At 40.8% G+C, this 21,676-nt stretch overlaps 1 protein-coding gene across 1 annotated transcript in view; it reads left to right on the top strand.

Annotated features, from left to right (window-relative positions):
- Positions 1-21,262, top strand: part of LOC102846064 (olfactory receptor 19-like) — a 41,608-nt gene extending 20,346 nt beyond the window's left edge. The window contains exons 2-4 of the mRNA XM_006898355.1: positions 17,292-17,742; positions 18,028-18,200; positions 21,046-21,262. Coding sequence (XP_006898417.1) covers positions 17,292-17,742; positions 18,028-18,200; positions 21,046-21,262 — 841 coding nt within the window. The remainder of the gene's footprint in view (positions 1-17,291; positions 17,743-18,027; positions 18,201-21,045) is intronic.
- The last annotated feature ends 414 nt before the right edge of the window (positions 21,263-21,676 follow it).

Raw genomic sequence — 21,676 nt, 5'->3', positions numbered from 1 at the left:
ATTGTGGGGGTAAGCATTAGTTAAAGTGTTGACCCCCCTCTTAGCCCAGTGCCTTGACCCACTTACTTCCCAGCTCCACCCTCCACCAGGATAACCCTTCTCATCTACCAAGTCCCTTCAGAAAATATCTTCCATTGTCCAACCCGTGATCTGACAGGTGTATCTTAAGCTTTCTTGGCTTCTGTGATTCCGAAGATGCCGACTGCTGACATCTTCCTTTTGACCAGTGTCTCTTGAGTTTAGTTGAGCTGTCTCCGAGGGAAGGTGCTGTGTCCTGTAGAACTCCTGAGTGGATTATGTTTCCCTTTCTGGCCCGAGGGCTATAGGCCCTCGGGCCCACCGGAAAGGCTGGGTACCTTCGAAAAATGCCTCCTTGTCTCTTATCTGGGCTGGAATTCCTTGTGCCCGCCCTCAAGTCTCCCTTCCACCCAGGAGCATGCTGGAAAGGCTGGGTACCTTCGAAAAATGCCTCCTCGTCCTTATCTGGGCTGGAATTCCTTGTGCCCGCCCTCAAGTCTCCCTTCCGCCCAGGAGCACGCTGGAAAGGCTGGGCACCTTCGGAAAACGCCTCCTCGTCTCTTATCTCGGCTGGAATTCCCTGCACAGGACTAAGGAGAAAAGGCAAGTTTAAATACCAGATTCTGGAGGATAATTCTGGATAAACTTTCTCTTCTCCCTCTAATCTGTCTTCTCTCTCATTGGCTGTCATTCATGCGGCTGTCCTCTCTCAATAGCATTTCTCCTGTTTCACCACATACATATTTCTCCCCGCCCCCATTATTGAAAACATCATTAACTCACTTTTTTTTTAACTTACTTTTTAAAATAATAGTTTTCCAGGGAAAGGTTCCAAGGGCGTCAAAGTTGGAATTAATTAAACATAAAGTGTGTTGGGAAATGACACATAGTAGTTAATATCTGATGAAAAGTGAAAGCAGGTACTTAATGGAAAACCTGTGTCTGGCCAGGTAATCAGCAGCTAATAACAGAGAAGCTCATAATTTGGGTGCATATTGGAAGCTTAATTCTGTAATAACTGGAGAGTCAATGTAGAGTTATGCCAGAGAGTGACCAACATCAGTTACACTCTGGAGGGATTGTCCTCGTCAGTGTAAAACACCTATACCTATCAGAACAATAGACAGTTGAGAAGTGGACCTAACAAACCAGAAGTAGGAATTAAGTCTGTGAGGAACTGAATCAAAGGCATCAAAATACCCACTATTTAACAGGAGACATGTTTAACACTTTCAAGTCATTATTTTATGCAATTTCTTAATTCCACTATGAACTTGTCAACAAACTATTCTGATTTTACTGATAACAAATAAAAAGCTTACAACAGTGGCTTAACTTGTTAAAAAATGCCAAAGGTTGGCATTATAAAAGTCTTTTGGGTCTCTTTCTTGTAAAAAAATGTATTTTGTATTGGTTTTCATACAACATTCACATACGTTCTGTTTCACACTATCCTCCATTCACATTGCCTTTTATACAATCATTACCATTCATTGTGTTTTATAAAATTAATCACCATTGAACTATGCCCATCAGTATCTCATCTCTTTTGTGTGTCTCTTTTTGTTGTGTGCCATTAAGTGAGAATTGACCCAATAGATGACTCTTGAGTGGTTTTCAGAGGCAGTAAATCACACAGGAGATTATCCATCCTTCTACTATGAAGCAACTGGTGGATTCAAACTGCGTGTCTTCTCATTAGATATATTCTTAAATATTTCATCTTGTGATTGGCTGTTGTAGATGATCCTGCTTTTCTTGTATTCTTTTTCTTGCTTTATTGCTGTAGAGGAATCCAACTGATTGTTATATGTTGATCTTGTATCCTGCCACTCTACTCAATTGGTCTACTAGCAGTTATTGAGTCTCTGGGGATGTTTGTGTATACTACTATAATGTCTGTATAGAGTGGAAATTTCATTGCTTCTTTCCCTATTTGGATGCCTCTTAATTTCCTTCTTTTATCTTATTATACTAGCTATAACTTCTAATACAATATAAAGATATAATACAATAATAGTATTCCACTAAAAATATTCCAATATTATTATGGGAGTGGTGATAGTGGACATCCTTGACGGGTCTTTATTTGCAAGGGGAATGCATTTAGCCTCTATCCATTGAAAATGATGCTAGCTCTCAACTTGTATGTACATTTTTAATATATATTAAGATTTTACATATAATGTTTTAACTATCTTAAGGAAATTTCTATTACTGCTTTGTGGAGTGTCTAAATAATGAGGGGGAGGTAGATTTTGTTCTGCATCATTTGATAAGATTATGTGGTTCTTATTCTTTACTTTAATAATGTGATGAATTATATGAATTGTTTTTCTTATGTTGAACATCCATGTATATATGTTATGAATCCCACTTAGTCGTGATGAATTATTTTTTAAAATATACTGTTGGATTCTATTGGCAAGGATTTTTTAAAGGATCTTTGCAGCTATTTTCATGAGAGATATAGATTTATAGTTTTATTTTTTCATAATGTCCTTGCCTGGATTTAGTATTCGGGTTATGCTTGCTTTATAGAATGACTATAGAAGTTTTTCTTCTCTTTTTTTTAAATTTTATTTTATTAATTTTAATGAACATTTACAGTGATTTTGGATTTCCATTCATTAATTGTTGCATTATTTTCTCTACCCCCATCCCCATTTCGTTCCTCTTTTTTTCCCCTCCTTGAAAGTCTGTTTTAATTGTCCCATTGCCATAGTGCTTGTCAAAACCAGTTCTGATTATTCTTCTTTGTCAGTGTGTCCTTTCCCATTCCCTATCACTCCTCCCTGAGAGATTTCACCCTAATTCATAAGGAAAAGGGGATGGCGTATTCTCTTAGCTACTTCCTGCTGGAAAGGGACGCTGTAGGTTTCAGGGTGAAGACCTTCTCTCACTACTCTAAAGGGCTCCTTTTGCAATAGGAAACACATAGACTTCTGTGGAGATTGATTTTGGAATTTAGATGCACTGTTATCAATTGTGCTTAGCCATACATGTTCATATCCTTGAAGATGCATCATGGAACTGTTGTAGCCTAGAAGACACAAATTTAGCTAACAAGTTTAAAGTACATGAGTCAGAAATAAAAAGCAATAATATTCCAAGTAGAGGTTCTAATAGTGGCGCAAATCAAGTTACAGAGGGAAGGTAGTTCTTAAAATAAAAGGCTTATTGAACTAGCACTTTGTCTATTATAGTCAAAAGGTTAGGAACCACAAGATGTAGAGGCTCAACTATGTCATTTATTGTTCTTATGTCCTGGACCAAATTCCATCTTTTTATTTTAAAAAATAATATATGATTTGTAAACTTTTTAAACAAAACTAAAAGATAATAATGTAACTACAACTACTTTGTCTCTAATTTTTGATAAAATTCACCCTGAAGCCTTCAGGACCAGGACATTTTTTTTTCTATTGAGACTCTTTTAATGACCTGCTCAATTTAGTGATGACTCTATTCAAGTGATCTACTTCTGTTTGCATCAGTTTGGCTAGGGTGTGGATTTCTAGGAATTTGCTCATGTCCTCTAGGTTTTAAAAGTTTTCAGAATACTATCCATAATATTACTACCCATAATATTATGTTATTACCAGTCAAATTCAAGACTGGATGCACCTGAACTGAGTAATAGTATCTTCAATTGCTTTGCATGCATGTGAAAATTGGATAATGAATTAGGAAGACTTAAGACAAATTGATGCCTTTGACTTGTGGTCTTATCACAAGTGTTGAATATACATGAATGACCAGGAGAACAAATAAATCTGTGTTAGAAGGAGTGCAGCCAGGGAACTCCTTAGAAGCAAATTTGTAAGACTTCACTCATTTACTTTGTGCATAATTTTAAGACAGTCTAGTGTCTGGAAGAGAACATCATGCTTAGAAAGGTGGAGGATGGCCAGAAAAGGCAAGGAAGACATTTAATGAGATCATTGGCATAGTGATTGTTGTTGTTGATTGCCTTCGAGTCAAACACGACTCAGAATGTACGGTCCTACGAACAAAAGGCCTGAAGTCCCTCTACAACTATTGACATTTATCAAAGTTCATAGAGTTTCTGGAGGCACATTATTTAGGAATTGGATGCCACTCCTGCTTCCAAACCTGTCATAGTATGTTATTGTTGTTATGTACCAGATAGTCACCTGCGATGTACACCAACCCTATGTATAGCAGCTCTGAACCCTTCTCTGTCCTGAGCCAGTCTCACCAATTCTGACACACCAACCCCCATTGCCCTAGTCACTGTATCAATCCATCTCATCCAGGGTCTCCCTTTCCTGCACTGTCTGTCCACCCTACTGAATGTGATGTTCTTCTCCAAGGACTGATTTCTCTTGGCCACGTGCCCGAAGTTAAGGGAAGCAGAGCTTCAAAATCCTAGCTTCCAGGGAGAGACTTGGTTTCACCCTTTTAAAGACGGACCTGTTTGTTTTCTTGGCCATTCATGGTATGTTCAAGACTCTTTTCCAGCCCCACAGCTGGAAGGTACCTATTCTTCTTTGTCATCCTTAGTCATTGTCCAAACTCTCTGAAATGTAACAAGTAACTGAGAAACCATCACCTGGATTAGGCACACCTTTGCATCTTATTTAGGACAATGCATTTGAAAATAGCAGAGATTGTGAGGATGGGGTAGCACAGAGCAAGGTTTAGATGTGTTTTATGTGAGGTCTCTATGAATTGAAGTCTACTTGACAGCACCCGATAGCAACTCTCTTGTGAGGTGAACTGATGAGCTTGAGTTCACCTATCAGGAGTGAATACTACTCAGTCCCCCAAGTAACCTAGTGCTACTTTGTTACCTTTGGAAGCAGGAGTGGCATGCACTTCCATAACAACTTGCCTGTGGAAACCCTATGAAGCTGGAGAAAGGGTGAAAGTTATACAGGAGTTGTCCAGGACTTTCATTCATAGGGTCAATATGAGTCGCCTGCGACTTGATGGCACTTAACAACAACAACAACAACAACAACAACAACAACAACAACAACATAGAGAGAGAGAGAGAGAAAGAGTAGTTGGCCTAGCGGATAGAAAGCCATGTTCCCAAGCCAAAGGTGGGTGACTCTACTTCGCAGCTCTCAGGCCTGCCTTTAATTGTTTTTGGTGAAAGATTCTTTTAAGTCGAGTAACCTTGGTGTGTCCAGTTTCTGTACAGAGGCAACTCATGGTTGCTGTGAAGCCAAACACTGTGACATGGATGAATCAAATGGGAGAATGGTTACCCATGGTGGACAGTGTTTGGTGAAGCTCCTCAATTAAAACAAGCTTGGAAGCAGGAGTGGCATCCACTTCCACAATAGCTTGTCTCCAGAAACCCCATGAACCTGGAGAAAGGACAAAAGTTATACAGGAGGTGTCCAGGACTTTCGTTCAAAGGGTTGCTATGAGTCGACGGCACTTAGCAAAACAACAACTTTGTTACCTTATACTTAGTCTATGTAGATGAAAGGTCTTCAAGCCTTTTATTGACATTCTTGCACCTCAGATTTCATTCTTCTTTGTGTGGCTGCATCAGAAAGGGTCTCTCCATATTGTTGCTCCTCTCCCATTGGTAGCTTGTTGCTTGCTATTACTCGATGTTTATTTATTGAAAAATTTAAAAAAATAATGGTTAAATCCAAAATGACAATATACATTTTGTTTACTCTTTAATAAACTATATGGTATATTTAAGTGTTATTTAGATATTTGGAGAAAAAGTGTGCCCTAGAGATTGATAGAGCCATTATTATGGGTTGTCCTGCATGTTAGAGATACAGCAAAAAAGTGGTGACCATCTCTGGGAAGAAGAAGTCCAATGGGATGAGAGATGTACATGGAGTTGCAAGCTGTCTCCCAAAGGCTAGCAAAAGTTTACACTCTGTTGCTCTTCTACCTCCAGAGAAAGAAATCTTTTGGGACATATAATTGGGAGGGGGGGAACCAACACTAACCAAACAACAGACTTCATTATAAATACACATAGGAATTAATTTTCTTAAGCCCTTAGAATTGTAAATATTTCCCCCTCCTCATTTTAAATCTATCTGACCAATTTCAGGTGATGATGAAGGACAATTTTATCATTCAGAGGCCCATCTCTCTGTCCTTCTGGAGACACACCTTCTAACCTTAGCCAATGTAGAAGAAGAAACAGCTTTGGTGAACTCAGACTCTTCCCTGGCAACGTCTGGATGAGCTACTGTGTCACTGCAGGTGCTGAGGAAGGGGGTATGAGTGACGGCCCTCTCTAATTATTAGCAAATGCGAATGTATCATGGCCTAGGCAGCAGGGACTCCCTCAGTGACAGAGTGGTCCAAGGTCCTGAATGCCTGAGGGTTGCGTGGGCAGGAAGACATTGGCCTCCCTGGATGAGGTAAATCACAAGGCAAAGCCAAGAAGGCCTGGGGCTTGACACAGGCAGGCATAGGTTTTCCTGGCTGACGTGGCAGTAGCACAAGGCAAGGCATGAAAGGAACAGGCCATGATCTTTTCAGTCACCTGCCATGTATTTGAGAGCTGGAAAGTAAATAAGAATGAAAGAAGATTATTTTATATCATTGATTTGTGGGGTTGGAGAAGAGTAATTCATTATAACCCTTGGACTAACAAAAGAACACACAGACATGTCTTGGGAAAAGTGCAGCCAGGGAGCTCATTAGATCCAAAGATGGCTTCATTTCACATACTTTGGATATGTAGTTAGGAGAGGCCAGTCCTTGGAAAAGGACATCATAGTTGGAAAGGTGGGGAATCAACAAAGGAGAGGAATACCCTCCACGAAAAGGATTAATACAGTGACTACAGCAATTGGTTCAAGTATGTTAGAGTTGATGAGGATATGACACAAGATAGGGTTCAGATCTGTTGTTCATAGGGTTGCTATGAGTCATACTTGACTCAATAGCACATACGAACAACAATAACAACAAACAGAAGTATCAACAATAATAACAAGTGTAAAGACACAAAGCCTGAGTTAAGTGTAAGTGGAGATTCTGGAGGATAATGCTGGATATAGTGATATGTCTTCCTTCTCTCTTTCTTGCTATTGGCTCTCATTTCCCAGGGCATCCTCCCTCAAACAGCATTTTTCTTTGTTTCACCACATCTCTTTCCCTCCACTTTTTGTTTAAAGTATCAGTTTAATGTCACCTACCTATTTTAGTAAGAATTTTCCAGGAAGACGCTGTAAGTGAATAAGTACTGGAACTAATGAAACCTAGTTTGCTAAGGAAATTGCAGATTGTCGTTAATATATGACCAGTGAATTTAGGGAACAAAAGTAAAACTGCACCTGGTCAGATAGGCAGCAGCTCAGAAAGCAGAGTCTCATAGTTTAGCTACAGAGTTGACACTTACTTCTGAAATAACTAGAGAGTCAATGGAGAGTTATGCCAGAGGGTGTCCACAGTCAGGCTTTTTCTGCGGAAGAATAGTCCTGGTCAGTGGGAGAAACAAACTACTGCTCTTATCAAACAATAGGTGAAAGGTGGACACAGCACAGTGGAAGCAGGAGGAGAAATATGTGAGAAATGGAATTAAATGCATACAAATACCCCATGATTAATGTGTGGCATGTTTGCCATTTAAAGTCCATTCTTTAATTTCTTTTAATAATGATAAAATTTGTATGACTATTTTGATTTTAATGATAAGAATATGAAACTTAAAGAGGCGACTTTGCCCGTGAAGGCACGCAGGAGCTTGTAGATGCAGCTCACAGCCTGTTCTTTCTGAGATATTTGCATGTGACCGACCTTTGTCATTTTTAACACACTTTAATTGTTGAACATCTTTATAGTAACAACAAAATCACAAATAGTGTTCGGATAATTTCCATTATTCTTACTCTCAGTCCCCTATTATCGACATCCTCCACCTAGAATCTTCAAATGACTTTGTCAGGAACTTTGGTGGCCTAGTGTCAAGTAGCTGCACTGCAAACCCAGAGGCGTGAGGCTTGAATCCACCAGATGCTCTGCTGGAGAAGGATGGAGAATCTCCTCCTGTACCAGTCAGATCTGATTTGATGGTTCTTTTACAAAATAATAAAATTAAAAATTTACTTTGTCATATTTTCCTATGACATGTTTCTGATGTGTTCTCTGATTTTCCTCATTTTCGATGATTATAATAGTTTTGAGAAACTAGTCCAGCATTTTGTACGATGTCTCTCAATTGCTACTTGCCTGATTGCTTTTCCCCTTATGATTAGGTTAGAGCTGTTAATTTTGGAAGAAAGATAAAATGCCAATTTCTTTGATCATGTCAAACATGAGTACTATCAACATGACTTGTCCCTGTTGAGGTTGATTTTTTATCTTCTTGGTGACATAGTATTTATATGCTTTTCTCCATTTTCATACTGTGCTATTTACTGGGAAGTTACCTTTCTGAAATAAGTATTTGTTTTTCATCTCCATGGGAAGACATTATCTAAAGGAATTATTGGAATTCTTTTGCAGATGGTTTTTCTCTTTTTACATTTATTTATCTAAGCATTTCTTCTGACTGTCAGTGCGGGATCAGGGATATTTACTTTATATTTTGGCTGTAATCCATTTGTATTTTATCTCTTTGTTCAGATTGTAGCAGTTTGTAAATTTGAAGTCCCCTCAGTTGTCTCCAGTGTCCTTTTGACATATCTCCATTATTGTGGTGATTTTAAATGTAGTTAATTACATTCTTGAATTACAAAATGCTATAGGTAGTCCTGTGTATCTTGTACTTATCCAACACCAGTTCTAAAGCAGGCATTTTTCCAAGGAGTTGTTATGTTCCATCAAGTCTACTGGTTCCTTTCATTGGATAATGATATTAGAATCCAAATCTGGATTATTTGTTTCTACTGGAACCTCAGGACATGACAGATAGTGGAAGAGGCCAACGTATGTGTGTCTATAGTCAGTTATGTTTATAGATTCCTGTATGAGTATATCTCTATGTAGTTATATCTATACTAAGTATGAATTCACACTGATGTATTGGACTGTAATTTAGTTATCTTTAAACTGTCAGGTCCAAAGTGAGAAATCTGGTTTCCAACACCTGCCACTAACTTACTTAATTGTCCAATATGTGCTTTGGTGTGTAACAATTATTAATATATGATGTTTTTGCTTTTAGTTTTATAGATTCTATGTGTTTTCAAAATTACTTCATTCAGTTAGTTGCTCTTATCGTACTCAACACTGAAGTTGTTTCAAATATTTTGATAAGGTTAAATAGCTTTGTCAGATTCCTAATTCTAGTCTAAATGTCCTCAACTACTCTGTGTGCATGTGTGTGATTTGAGTAAAAGTTTACAAACCTTACTGTTAGTTTGTTTCTCCCAGCCCCAAGCAATAATTCATATACATTCATTTCCTCACCACTAATTATAATATATATGAAATTGATAATTTATTCCATATGATCCTTCAGTTCACCCTTCTGAATAAGTGTTCTTTGTCTATCAATTAATTTTCTATTCTCCCCTTTCCCTCTTTAGTAATCATACTAGATTAATTCTATTTATTTATAAGCCTTTCTCTAATTTTTTATAGCAATGGTCTTATTTGATATTTTGTGACTGACTTATTTCACTCAGCATAAAGTCCTTTAGACTCATCGGTTTCTAGAGTTTCATGAATTTTTAATTGTTTTTCAATATTGCATAGCACTCCACTGTGTGAACGCACCATAGTTTCTCTATCCATTCTTTTTTGATGGACACTTAGATTGTTTCCATCTCTTCGCTTTTGTGCATTAAACATGAGTATGCATTTTTTAAAATTCATATTAGTTCAATTTAATTCTTTGCCTGTAAAATTTTTAGGTCTTGTTTCTAGGTGCCACTGAGATAATTCTTGCTCATAGGAGCACTATGTGCAACAGATCCAGACATTATCTGGTCCTCTACTAGCTCCACAATCCCTGCTCTGTTTGAACAATCTGTTTCTGCCACATTGTGCCTGTAACAATGCCCTGTGATATGGTGAGGATGGTGCAGGAGAGAAAAACTGGTGACTTTGAATTGTTCATTTTCCTTAGCAGCCTGACAAGTTCTTAAATATGTTGCCAGGGCTCTTCTGAATCTTAAATAGCTCTTACTAATTTCCTTTCCTACCTTTTTGTCCACTTTATTTCTTCCTTCTTCTCAGTAGATTGACTTTCTATTCTTCTATACACAAATGGCATAGTAGCAATAGAAAATGCCCCCTAATCCAGAGCTAACTTGTCTTTAAGACATTGAATGTTGCTATTGTTGTTTTTAATTGCCTTTGAGTTGAGTACAACTCATAGTGACCTTATGAACCACAGATCTGACTCTGTCCTATCCTCACAATCTCTGACACTCGCAAGCCCATTGCAACAGTCACTGTGTCAGTTCGCCTGGTTGAGAGATTTTCTTTCCTCCATCGTCTCTTCCTCCTTCCCAAGAATGATGTCCCTCTCTAAGGAATAACTTCTTGCAGTGTTCCCAAAGTACGTGAGATGAAACTTCATTATCCTGGTTTCCAAGGAGTACTCTGGCTACACCTTCTCAAAGACAGATCTGTTTGTTCTTTCGGCAGTCCATGGGATGTTACGTGTTTATCTCCAACACCATAATTTAAAGGCGTCAATTCTTTTTCTGTCATCCTTATTCATTGTCTCACTTTCACCTGCATAGCAAGTAGCTGAAAAGACCATGATCTGAATCAGGCACAATGTAGTTCTCAAACTGATATCATTGCTCCTCAATAATTTGGAGAGATCCCTTACTAGAGATTTTGTCAGTGCAATAAATCCCCTAATCTCATGAGCTAGTTCTAAGTGTACTGATTGTGGAGCCAAGTAAGATGAAGTCTTAATCTTGAGAATTTTCATCTCTTCTCTACCTATTGTGATGTTGCCTTTTGGTCTAGTGGCTAGAATTTTTTTATTTTATTTTTTGTTTGTGTGTACCGTCTTCACACTCTGTTGGGTCACCTTTCTTTGGAATGGGGACAAATACAGATCTCATCCAGTCAGTTGGCCAAGTGATTGTCCTACAGATTTCTTGGCACAGCTTGGTGAGCACATCTAGGGCAGTATCAGGTAGTTGAAATATGTCAATTGGTATACCATCTATTCCTGGGGCCTTATATTTGCCGTTTCCTTCAAAGCAGCTTGAACTTCTTCCTTCATCACCACAGGCTCCTGCTCTTATGTTGTTTCATGAAATTCTTCTGTGTCTGCCAATTCCTTTCAGTACAGTGACTCTGTATATTCTTTCCACTTTCTTTTAATACTTCCTGGATCATTTAACTTTCTTCCCAAAACATCCTTAAGTATAGGAACTCAAGGTTTGAATTTGTTCTTAAGTTCCTTGAGCTTAAGAAATTCTGAGTGAGTTCGGCCCTTTGGACTTTCTGACTCCAGCTCCTTGCACGGTTCTTTGTAATATTTTACTTGTCTTCACGTGCTGCCTTTTGAAATCTTCTGTTCAGCTCTTTCATATCTTGAATTCTCTCTATTTTGGCTTCGCGGTGCTCTAGTGCAATATTCAGAGTCTCTTCTGACATCTAATTTGGTCTTTTCCCCCCTCCTCTGTTTTTGTAATGACCTTTTGCAGTCTCCCTGAATCATATTCTTGATATCCTCCCACAACTCATCTGGTCTTTGCTCACTGTGTTCAAGGCCACAAACCGGTTACTGAGATGGTTCTGAAATTCCGGTGGGATTGACTCAAGGTCATTTTTTGGTTCCCGTGGATTTGATTTCGTTTTCCTTAGCTTTAGCTTCAACTTGCGTACAAGTAGTTGGTGGTCTGTTCCACAATCAGCACCTGGCCTGGTTTTCACAGCTGATATTGAGCTTCTCGTGTGGTTCTTTCCACAGATGTAATCAATCTTATTCTTATGCATAACATCATGGGAAATCCATGTGTATAAACGGCTTTTATGTTTCTTATAAAATGTATTTGTAATTAATAAGTCCTTGATTGTGCACAATTCAATCATTCTACCTCCAACTTTGTATCACCGAGCCCATGTTCTCCAATCAGTGAACCTTTTCTCTGTTTCTAACTTTTGCTTTCTAGTCACCCATTATTATTAATGCATCTTGATTGCATGTTCGACACATCTTTGACTGTAATAGTTGGTAGAAGTCTGAGCCTCTAGTGAGTTTTCAGAGACAGTTACATGTATGGGAGGAAATTGCCCATTATTGGGAGCAGCTGGTGGCCTTGAATGGAGTGCCTTTGGCATTGCAACACAGCTTCTTGCCACTAAGCCATACAAAACCCGCCCAGAATAAGAGGTATATCATTGTAAAGAGGACCAGGGTGGTGGTGGTGAGGTAGGTAATAGTGCAACAATTAATTTTTTTTTAAGTGAACTGGGAGGGGGGGGAAGAGAAAGGAAAAAATGTGCAACAGTGAAAATCTAACTTCTCTGTAAAAGTTCATTAAAATCACAATGAAAAGAAAACGTTATTAAAAAAAATACCATAGTTCGGATCAAGCATTTTAATCTTTCCATTGCCATCACTACTCTTCAGCTCGTTGGAGATGTCTTTGATAGAAAATTTTCCCAATGTGACACATCTTTGGTTTCATCACTGCTGCAAACATGGGTGTTGATCGTGGATTCAAATAAAGGAAATCATTGACAGTGTCAGTCTTTTCTCCATCTATTTTATTTTGCCTTTGGTCCAGTGTTGAGGATTTTTGTTTTCTGGATATTGAGAAGTAATCCATATTGAAGCATATCGTTTCTGACTTTCTGTGTTAAGTGGTTCAAGTCTTCACTTCCCACAACCTAGGTTGTATCATCTGATTACAACAGCTTGTTGATTCTTCCTCCAATCTAGATTCTGTAATCTTTTTCATATAGTGCAGCTTCTCTAATGATTTACTCAACATAGAGATAGACATAAAGAAAAAAAATTCACTGTATAATTTACTTATTCTACATTATTATATATTCTAATGGTTATCAGTGTGAGTGTATCAGAGATGATGAAGACGGCACAGGATAGGACAAGTTTCAGATTAATTGTTCATTGGGTCACAATGAGTTGTATTCAAATCGACAGCAACCATGGTAATCAGTAGAAATAATTTCACTTATATAATTTCTTTTCAACTCACTAACATCTACGCTTTATGTATTGTATTAAGGGAAAGAAAATGTCAATTTTAAAGTTAAATTTTATTGTTCCTCTCAATGCCTTTAACAAAATAAATTGCTTTTATTTGCACCTCCCTTACAGCTAGGGATTTTCTTTTTTGTTTTTTCTTTGTGGTTTTTTTATTTTATTGGGAAAAACACATTGGGGGTACAAAGAGGTGAAGGTTGGGGGCAGAAGGGTGAGGATGGTCAGGGATAAAAATTGCAGGGGTGCAGTTGCAGAGCTGCACAATTTGGTTGGTGAGGGGAGCAGGGAAAGAAATGGAAAGGATCCAGTGGGAATCAAATGCTACAGGGGAATGGTAAGCATATTCCAATGGTGATTAAACCATCTGTCTTATTGATTTGGGAACTTGATGCAGACTCTCTGGCTTCTTCATGTTGAACAGGGGTGTTGATGTGAAGGGGGAAAGGGAGGACACTTTATCACCTTATTGGTGGTCTTGGGTTAAAGCTGCTTGCCTTCTTCTGTTTGTTAGAAGATATTTTCCTGTCATTTGGTCCCCTCTGGACTGCAAAGTGTTTTCCCAGGTGGGTCCAGTGGGGATGGCTGATTGAACCCAGAGGCTCTATCCTCCTTTGCTTCCTTAGCTGGCAGTCGTATTTCCTTTTTGTCACTGGCACTGGGTTCAGGGTCAGGTCTGGAGTAAAACTCAGTGTTAAGGTTACCTATAGGAAAGGGAGCAAACCTAGAGAGAAAAAACTTGTGAGTTACAAATAGAAGGGCTTTGGGGGTGTTGCTTACAGGTTTACTGGGGGAGAGGGTGGTGAAAGTAGCCTAGATATAATTCTCTGGATACCCTAGGCATTTTTTTTCCCACCTAGGGGTCAGATGGCACAATCTGGGAACTGAGGAGCTCACACTGAGGGCCGTGACGGCTCGCCCCAAGCCAGGGGCCGAAGACAGCCCGCCCCGAGCAGAGGGCCGTGACGGCTTGCCCTGAGCCGGGGGCCGAAGACAGCCTGCCCCGGGCAGAGGGCCATGATGGCTTGCCCCCAGCCAGGGGCCGAAGACAGCCTGCCCCGAGCAGGGCAACACCCCCCAGGGGCTGGCTGGTACACTTTCCCTCCAATTGCCCCCACCCCAGTCTGGACCTATCACCTGACCGAAGACTATGTGGCCAGGGACAGTGTCCCCAATTCCAGCGCCACCACTTTTACCCTCCCCCCCCCATAAGTGGTCATACTATAATTTGAAGTAGGTGTCACTGCCCTCCCCCTTTATAAATGGCAAAGGGAACCTGAGAGTTGTGAACAGACTCCCCCCAGGTCTAACAGCTTTTGGCAGAAGCATTCAACAGATCAAAATTTGTGGTGCATTTAGGATGTTGGTCCTCTTGGACATGCTGCCATTGTTAAGTGTCATCAAATAGACAACTCACAGTGACTTTCAACAATCCATTGTATTGGTGATCATCTTCTCTGGCCTGTCCAAGGAAACCCAAACCTGCAGGAGGTGGGGCGGCCGCTGGCTTCTCCTGCGCCCACCATCTTGGCTCCAAGATTTCTCCCCAGAACAAGTCCACTTTGTGTCAGTGTGGCAGCTCTGCTGCACCAGTCTCAGGGAGGCCCAGTGCCTACCATCCATCTTGGGTGAGGGAATCCGTGGGTTCCAGCAGTGGGAGCTTCATGGAGCTGTGACAGCCTTGCCATGTGGGCACGGCGGGAGGGGACTGGGAGCTGCGAGACTCACCCATTCCTCCTTGGGAATCCTTTAATTCCTGTTGTTGAGCCTTGATCTTCACTGAAGACCAGTCATCAACTGTTTAACTGTTCAATTATCCATAAACAGAGGTCTGTAGAAGACCATAATGGCCCTCCTCCAAGTGGTCCACTGCTCCCACAGCTCACCACGTTGTCTCTGCTGCCGTCACCATCTTGAATCTGGATCACAATATTTTCAAGTTACTTAGCTATATCCAAGATCAAGCTTATTAGACATGAGGGGTGAGGCTGGAAGTCATGTGCTCAGTGGGCAGGGCTCCGAGGAGGTAGGGTGGAGCAGCTCGTGGTGCTGGTGTCTGAGAATGAAGACGAGGAGTGCTGCGCTGACCTGTGCCTGCAGCTCCTGGGTGCTTACGTGGCCCAGAGCCTGTGGCTGGCTGTGGGAGCCTGGGAGCGCTGCATGGGGTCTGCAGAGGTCGAGCGGCTGCTGCAGTTCTTCCTGGGCAGCAGTGCTGTGGAGGAGCCGCAGCCGCTGCTGGTGGTGCAGCTAGGGCCCCGAGGCCTGGCTGTGTGACCCGGGCTGGACACGACACCTGCATGCCAGCTGGCCCACGCTAAGGAGCTCTTTTTCCTGCACACTGGCCGGAGCCGCCGGGGCCTCACAGCCTCTGTGGTGCAGTGCTCTGTGCAGATGTGCTCGTGGAGCATCTGGCCATGCTGTTCTCAGAGGTGAGGGTGGGAGGGTGGCCGAGCGGGCCAGGACTGTGGTGGGTGGGAGGAGGGATAGGGGTAAGTCCAGAGCCAGGAACGTGGGGTCGGAGAGGTGAGCACAGAAATGGGCTGGCACGGGGCGGGGGTAGGGGGGCTGCAAGGGCTAGAGCCCTTGATTTTGAACATTTCTTCATGTGTTTGTTTGCCATCTGAATGTTTTCTCTGGTGAAGTGTCTGTTCATATTCTGCACCCATTTTGAAATTGGGTTGTTTACTTTTATCTTGTTGTGGTGCTCGAGTATTCTATAAATTCTAGATATAAGTCCCTTATCAGACATGTAATTATGAAATATTTTTGCCCAGTCTGTGGCTTCCCTTTTTACCCTGTCAGAGAAGTTTTTGGATGTGCAATAGGGATTTGATTCTTAAGAGGTCCCCTTCCTCTATTTTATTCTCTCATGGTTGCAGGTTTTCCAGGATGCTTGGAAGACTGTTTATGTGTGGCTTAGTGCTTCAATGGTTCTTCAAAACTTTTCTCTAATGAAGTTATAGCCCTTGGTTTTAGTCCTAGGCCCTTGATCCACTTTGAGGAGGTTTTTGTGTATGGTGTGCACAGTATGGAAGGCAGTATGGTGCTTTCTCAAAATGTTTTAATTAAAAATACCACTTTAACCAGCAATTCCACTACTGAGAATATATGCTAAAGAAACCAGAACTGCCACCCAAGTAGATACAAGCACACCCATGTTTATTGCTGCATTGTTCACAATAGCAAAGAGTTGGAAACAACCCAAGTGTCCCTGAACAAATGAATGGATAGTGAAACTGTGGTACATTAAGGCAATGGAGTATTATGCAGCACTGAAAAATAAAGAACTCATGAACTATTATTCAAAATGGGTGACCATGGAGGACATTATGCTGAGTATATTATCTCAGTCACAAAAAGAAAATAATGCCACTGTTATAAAACAGGACTGACATGGAGGTTGGGGGGAAAGTAAGAAAAGAGCAAATAAATTGAAACAGACGAGGGAGAGAAGTGTATAAAAGGAATATTTGATTAGGTATTATTGACATGACAAGAGTCCAGAATAAGAGCTGCATAGTAAAGTAATCGGTGGCAGGGGACTGTACAACAATGAAATTACTCTTTTTCCCATAGAAAAAAGTGAACTGCGGGCATGGTGGGTAAGGAGGAAAATGTGCCATAATGAATGAATGGAAATTCAAGTTCTTTATAAACTTTCATTACAATCTCAGTAGAAAAAAAGAAAATATTTTTTTAATGAGCAGAACAAATTTTCAATGGATTCATAGAGAACTCTTTTGCCCTGGAGAAAGTTTGAGATTAGGGGTAAAGGAGGGAGTTTCAGCAGCAACGAGAAGATATAACAGTTGGGAAGCAATGACATCTCCAGCTAAAAGACAGTGTTGTTGTTGCTCAGTACCACGGAGTTGGAACTGACCCTTGCTGACCCTCCCAAGGGACTTCAGAGGTAGTACATTGCACTGGAAGAGATTGCCCATCTTTTTCTCTCAAGCTCTGGTGATTTCAAGCAGCATGTGTTTGGGATTGCAGCACAGCTTCTTACCACTAGGCCACTAGAGTTTCCTAAAAAGGCAGTACGTTTAAGATAAAATGCAAGGATTATTAATACACATGTTTAATATATAAACGACTGCCTGTGAGGTTGCCTTTCGGTCCTTATGGCTCAGGTGTTTTACGTTTTTCTCTTTTCTAGAAGTTTCAGCAGCTACATGGAACCAGAAAACCAAACATATGTTCCAGAATTTACGCTTTTGGGGCTCTCAGAAGAGATAGAACTGCAGCCCCTCCTCTTTGGGATGTTCCTGTCCATGTATCTGGTCACCTTCACTGGGAACCTGCTTATCATCTTGGCCATCATCAGGGACTCCCACCTCCACACACCCATGTACTTTTTTCTCTCCAACCTCTCTTTAACAGACATCTGTTTCACTTCCACCACAGTCCCAAAGATGCTTCTGAATATCCAGACAGAAAACAAGGTTATTACTTACGAAGGCTGCATCACCCAAATGTATTTTTTCATGATTTTTGGAGTCTTAGACACTTTCCTGTTGACAGTGATGGCCTATGACCGGTTTGTGGCCATCTGTCATCCACTCCACTATACAGTCATCATGAGCCCCAAGGTGTGTGGCCTCCTACTTCTGATATCCTGGTTATTGACTTTTATGCATTCTTTAGTACAGTCTTTAATGATTTTGCGGCTGTCTTTTTGCACAGAGGTGGAAATTCCCCACTTTTTCTGTGAACTTTATCAGGTAATCCAACTGGCTTGCTCTGACACTTTCCTCAATTACTTAGTGATGAGTTTTGCAGCAGGGCTATTTGGTGTTCTACCACTCTCTGGGATCCTTTTCTCTTACACCAAGATAGTTTCCTCCATTTTGCGAATTTCATCAGCTGGGGGAAAGTATAAAGCCTTTTCCACGTGTGGTTCTCACCTCTCAGTGGTTTCCTTGTTCTATAGTACTGGTTTTGGGGTTTATCTCAGTTCTGCTGCTTCTGAAAACTCTAGGGCCAGTGCAATAGCCTCAGTGATGTATGCTGTGGTCACACCCATGCTGAACCCCTTTATCTACAGTCTCAGAAACAAGGACATAAAACAGGCCCTACGAAAACTTCTTTGATTGAAGGACATTCTCTACATTATAACATCATTTTTAGACGAGATTTACTTTTGAACAGCAGAGCTCAAAACAATGAAGACTTAACTCATGGCAGATTTTTCAATTCGCATGTCCGCATTATTTCCAGAGTTAATGTCTTTGGTATTATACATGATAAACAATGGCTTATTCTGTATTTCTTTTTCCAAATTTTTTTAAACCAAAATTTCTTCATGACTAGTCAATTCCCTCAGGATGACTACAGATGATTCCTGATGAAATAGGTCTTTTGCTACTAGATAAGGAAAGCGAGCATACAATTGTGAAGGGCAACAACCTGACTGTTGTTCTCAAACCCCCAAAGCTATCAATTTCCAGATTGTACTTTTGCAAAATCTGATCCCTTCTGGCATGAAATATTTGACATTCCTGAGCTCGTTTACATTTAATTGATTTTCATTCTACAGTTCTTATGCTTTTTGTTTGTTAATGTTAATTACAATTGATCAATGATATTGATTACAACATGCCACCAAATTCTCATGGCACCCACCCTCTCTTTTCCTTCATCTATACATGCACCACTAATCCCTGCTCCCCTCTCCATTCCCTTCCATCCATGTCAGCCTTCACTGCTCCATGATTGTTTCTGTGTGTAAACCTTTCTTTGACTTTTTTTTTTTACATTCAATAAGTTAGCCTGCCCTGACCATGGTTAATGGCAATACGTGCAATGTCTGATCATCCATGCATTTCACATCGCCCTTACCATCACCTATTCCAATACAGTGTTCATTAATTTCCTACTTCCTTTCCCAAACCCCTCTATTTGTCCTTTTTAAAAGAGTGGTATTATACAGTATTTTTCTTTTTCAGACTGAGTTATTTCATTTAGCATAACGTCTCTTAGACTCACGTATATTGTGTCATGTTTTGAGAGTTCATAATTTTTCAATACTGTGTGAATGTGCTTCAGTTTCTCTGTCCATTTGTTTGTTGATGGGTTCTTGGGAAGTTTCCATCTATTTTCTATTGTGGATAATGCTGCAGTAAACATGGATGTGCATACATCAGTTCATGTAATTACTCCTATTTCTTTAAGGTTTATTCTCAGTAGTGGAATAGTGGAGGGGAAAATTATTCTTTTCAATATAAGTAATTTAAACTATTTTAGTTAGAAGCTTTGTAAGCATGTACTTACAAAAGTGTGAAAACTAATGATTTTTTTCCTTCAAGTATTGAAAATGACTTCTGGAACAACAACGAAAAATGGAGGAAAGTCTTGAAGAAGTTGCAAGCAGAGTGCTTCTTGGAAGCTTCATCTCACATGCTTCATACTCACATAGGTTGTTGCTAGGAGAGGTTATTCCTTGGAAATTGACTTCCTGCTTGAGGTGGTGGTAGGATGGCTAAGGAGAGGAAGACCCACAACTACTTGGGTTGACACAATCATCACAACAGTGGGCTTGAGTGTATCAGAGATTGTGGGGTTGGCACAGAGTAGAATAAGGCTCAGATTGGTTGTTCATAGAGTGACTATGAGATGTAATTGACTTGATAGCACTTAACAACAGCAACAATAACAAGAGCGTTAGTATAGGGAGATTTGGTGGCCTAGTGGTAAGGAGCTATGCTGCCATACCAAAGGCCCTCAGTTCAAATCCACAAGCTGTTCAGTGGGAGTAAGATGGGCAATCTACTTTCATGCAGTTTACTGCCTTTGAAAACTTACTGGAGACTCAGCTAGGATTCATTTCAGACTACCATACACCACCACCACCAGAACAACAACAAAAACAGCAGCAATAACAACAAATCAATGAGAGTAGATTGTCCACTTCCCCCCTGTAGCAGATAGTGGATTCAAAACTTCTGCCTTTGAGAGTGGACAGCATCACATCTTACCTATTAGGCTACCATAATGCCCTTAAAAATCAAAGAAGCAGACAAAAATATTTAAAAGGGGCTTGTTCTTGTTGTTGTCATGTGTCATCAAGTCGCTTCTGACTCATAGCGACCCTATCTATGTACAATAGCCCCCAAAATTGGTCTGACCTGTGCCAATCGTACCATCTCCAACACCCACCCTGATTACCCCAGTTACTGAATCAATCCACCTCTTAGAGGGTCTTCCCCTCTTGCACTGTCCCTCCACCCTCCCACCTATGATGTCCCTCTCCAAGGACCAGTCCCTCCTTAAAACATGTCCAAAGTATGTCAGACAAAGCCTCAGAATCCATGCCTCCACGGAACAGTCCATTTTAACCCTCTCCAGGTTGAATCTGTTCCTTTTCTTTACAGTCCATGGTTCACCCAACACACTTCTGCATCTCCACAGCTGGAAGGCATCAATTCTCCTTCTATCCATCCTAGTCATTGTTCAACTCTCTGACACATAACAAGTGATTGCAAAGACCATGACCTGTATCAGACGCACCTTAGTCTCCAGAGTGACACCATTGCTCTTTAGTACTTTGGAGAGGTCCCTAACAACAGACTTTCCCATCACAATATGTCAGGGAGAGAGAGATATAGGAAACGGACGAGCTGTGCACCTGAGTGATTCTCTTGCCCCTGCTGTGGGAGGAGGTAAGATGTTTGGCTTAGGACAGTTTGTCTGCAAGGCCATCAGATGTTTTGAGTGGCAGTCAGGTCAGAGTTCTGCTCATTTGAGAACTGACTGAGGCCTCAGGATGTAAGCTGGTCTAAGGACAGCACCTTGTCTGGTCCAGGTGATGTTGTAGCGTTGGACACCTAATCTGAGATGAAGTTTCTGCTGACGTCATAGGATCCAAGGGCAGTCTTCCTGTCTGAGGAGGTTGTTTATTCTAGTCTAGATTTTGGGCATAGGCAGAATACCCAGGGAGGAAGGATTAACAAGCATGAAGAGCCCATACAATATGAGATGCATGCTTCATGGAGGATTTATTTCTCCAAGTTTTCCTGGGATACGTGGCAATTTATTCCTAGGATTCCCAGTAAGAGGAAAAGATTCCCATCAGAGGTGATGTGTCCATTAATTCAGTGGTCAGTTACAGACCAGGCATTGCACAATCCACCATATCCTTAAGGGGGTCTCTGAGAGTGGAGCTGAGCACACTCCTAGCATCTGAAACAAAGCGACATAGGCCTGGAATCAGGCAGAGTTCAGGTGAGGTATGGGATCATTGCCAGCCATTGAGCGGTATGGATGAAGTCCCCTCCCTGATCCCCAGTTGATGGGATGGATACACAAGGAAAGAGTGCATCTTTCTTACCAGACAGCTGCTATTGTGGACACTGCTCTAGTTTCAAGTTCCTGAGCTGGTTAGATCACCTTTCAAAATGGCCAAGTTGCTTTTCTTACAATATTTTGTGCTTTCAGTCCTCTTACTCTTTTACTTAAGTTTCTTCCTTCAGTTGGTGTTAGAAGCACCTTTCTATCTTTTTCTTTTCAATATGAGAGTTCAGAATTCTCCTCCTTTGTTTTCTTGTGTCTTGATTG

Source organism: Elephantulus edwardii, unplaced genomic scaffold (assembly GCF_000299155.1).
Source record: "Elephantulus edwardii isolate Elephantulus edwardi_28Jun2011 unplaced genomic scaffold, EleEdw1.0 scaffold00226, whole genome shotgun sequence".
Taxonomy (NCBI): Eukaryota; Metazoa; Chordata; class Mammalia; order Macroscelidea; family Macroscelididae; genus Elephantulus; species Elephantulus edwardii.
This window is presented reverse-complemented; position numbering and strand designations above follow the sequence as displayed.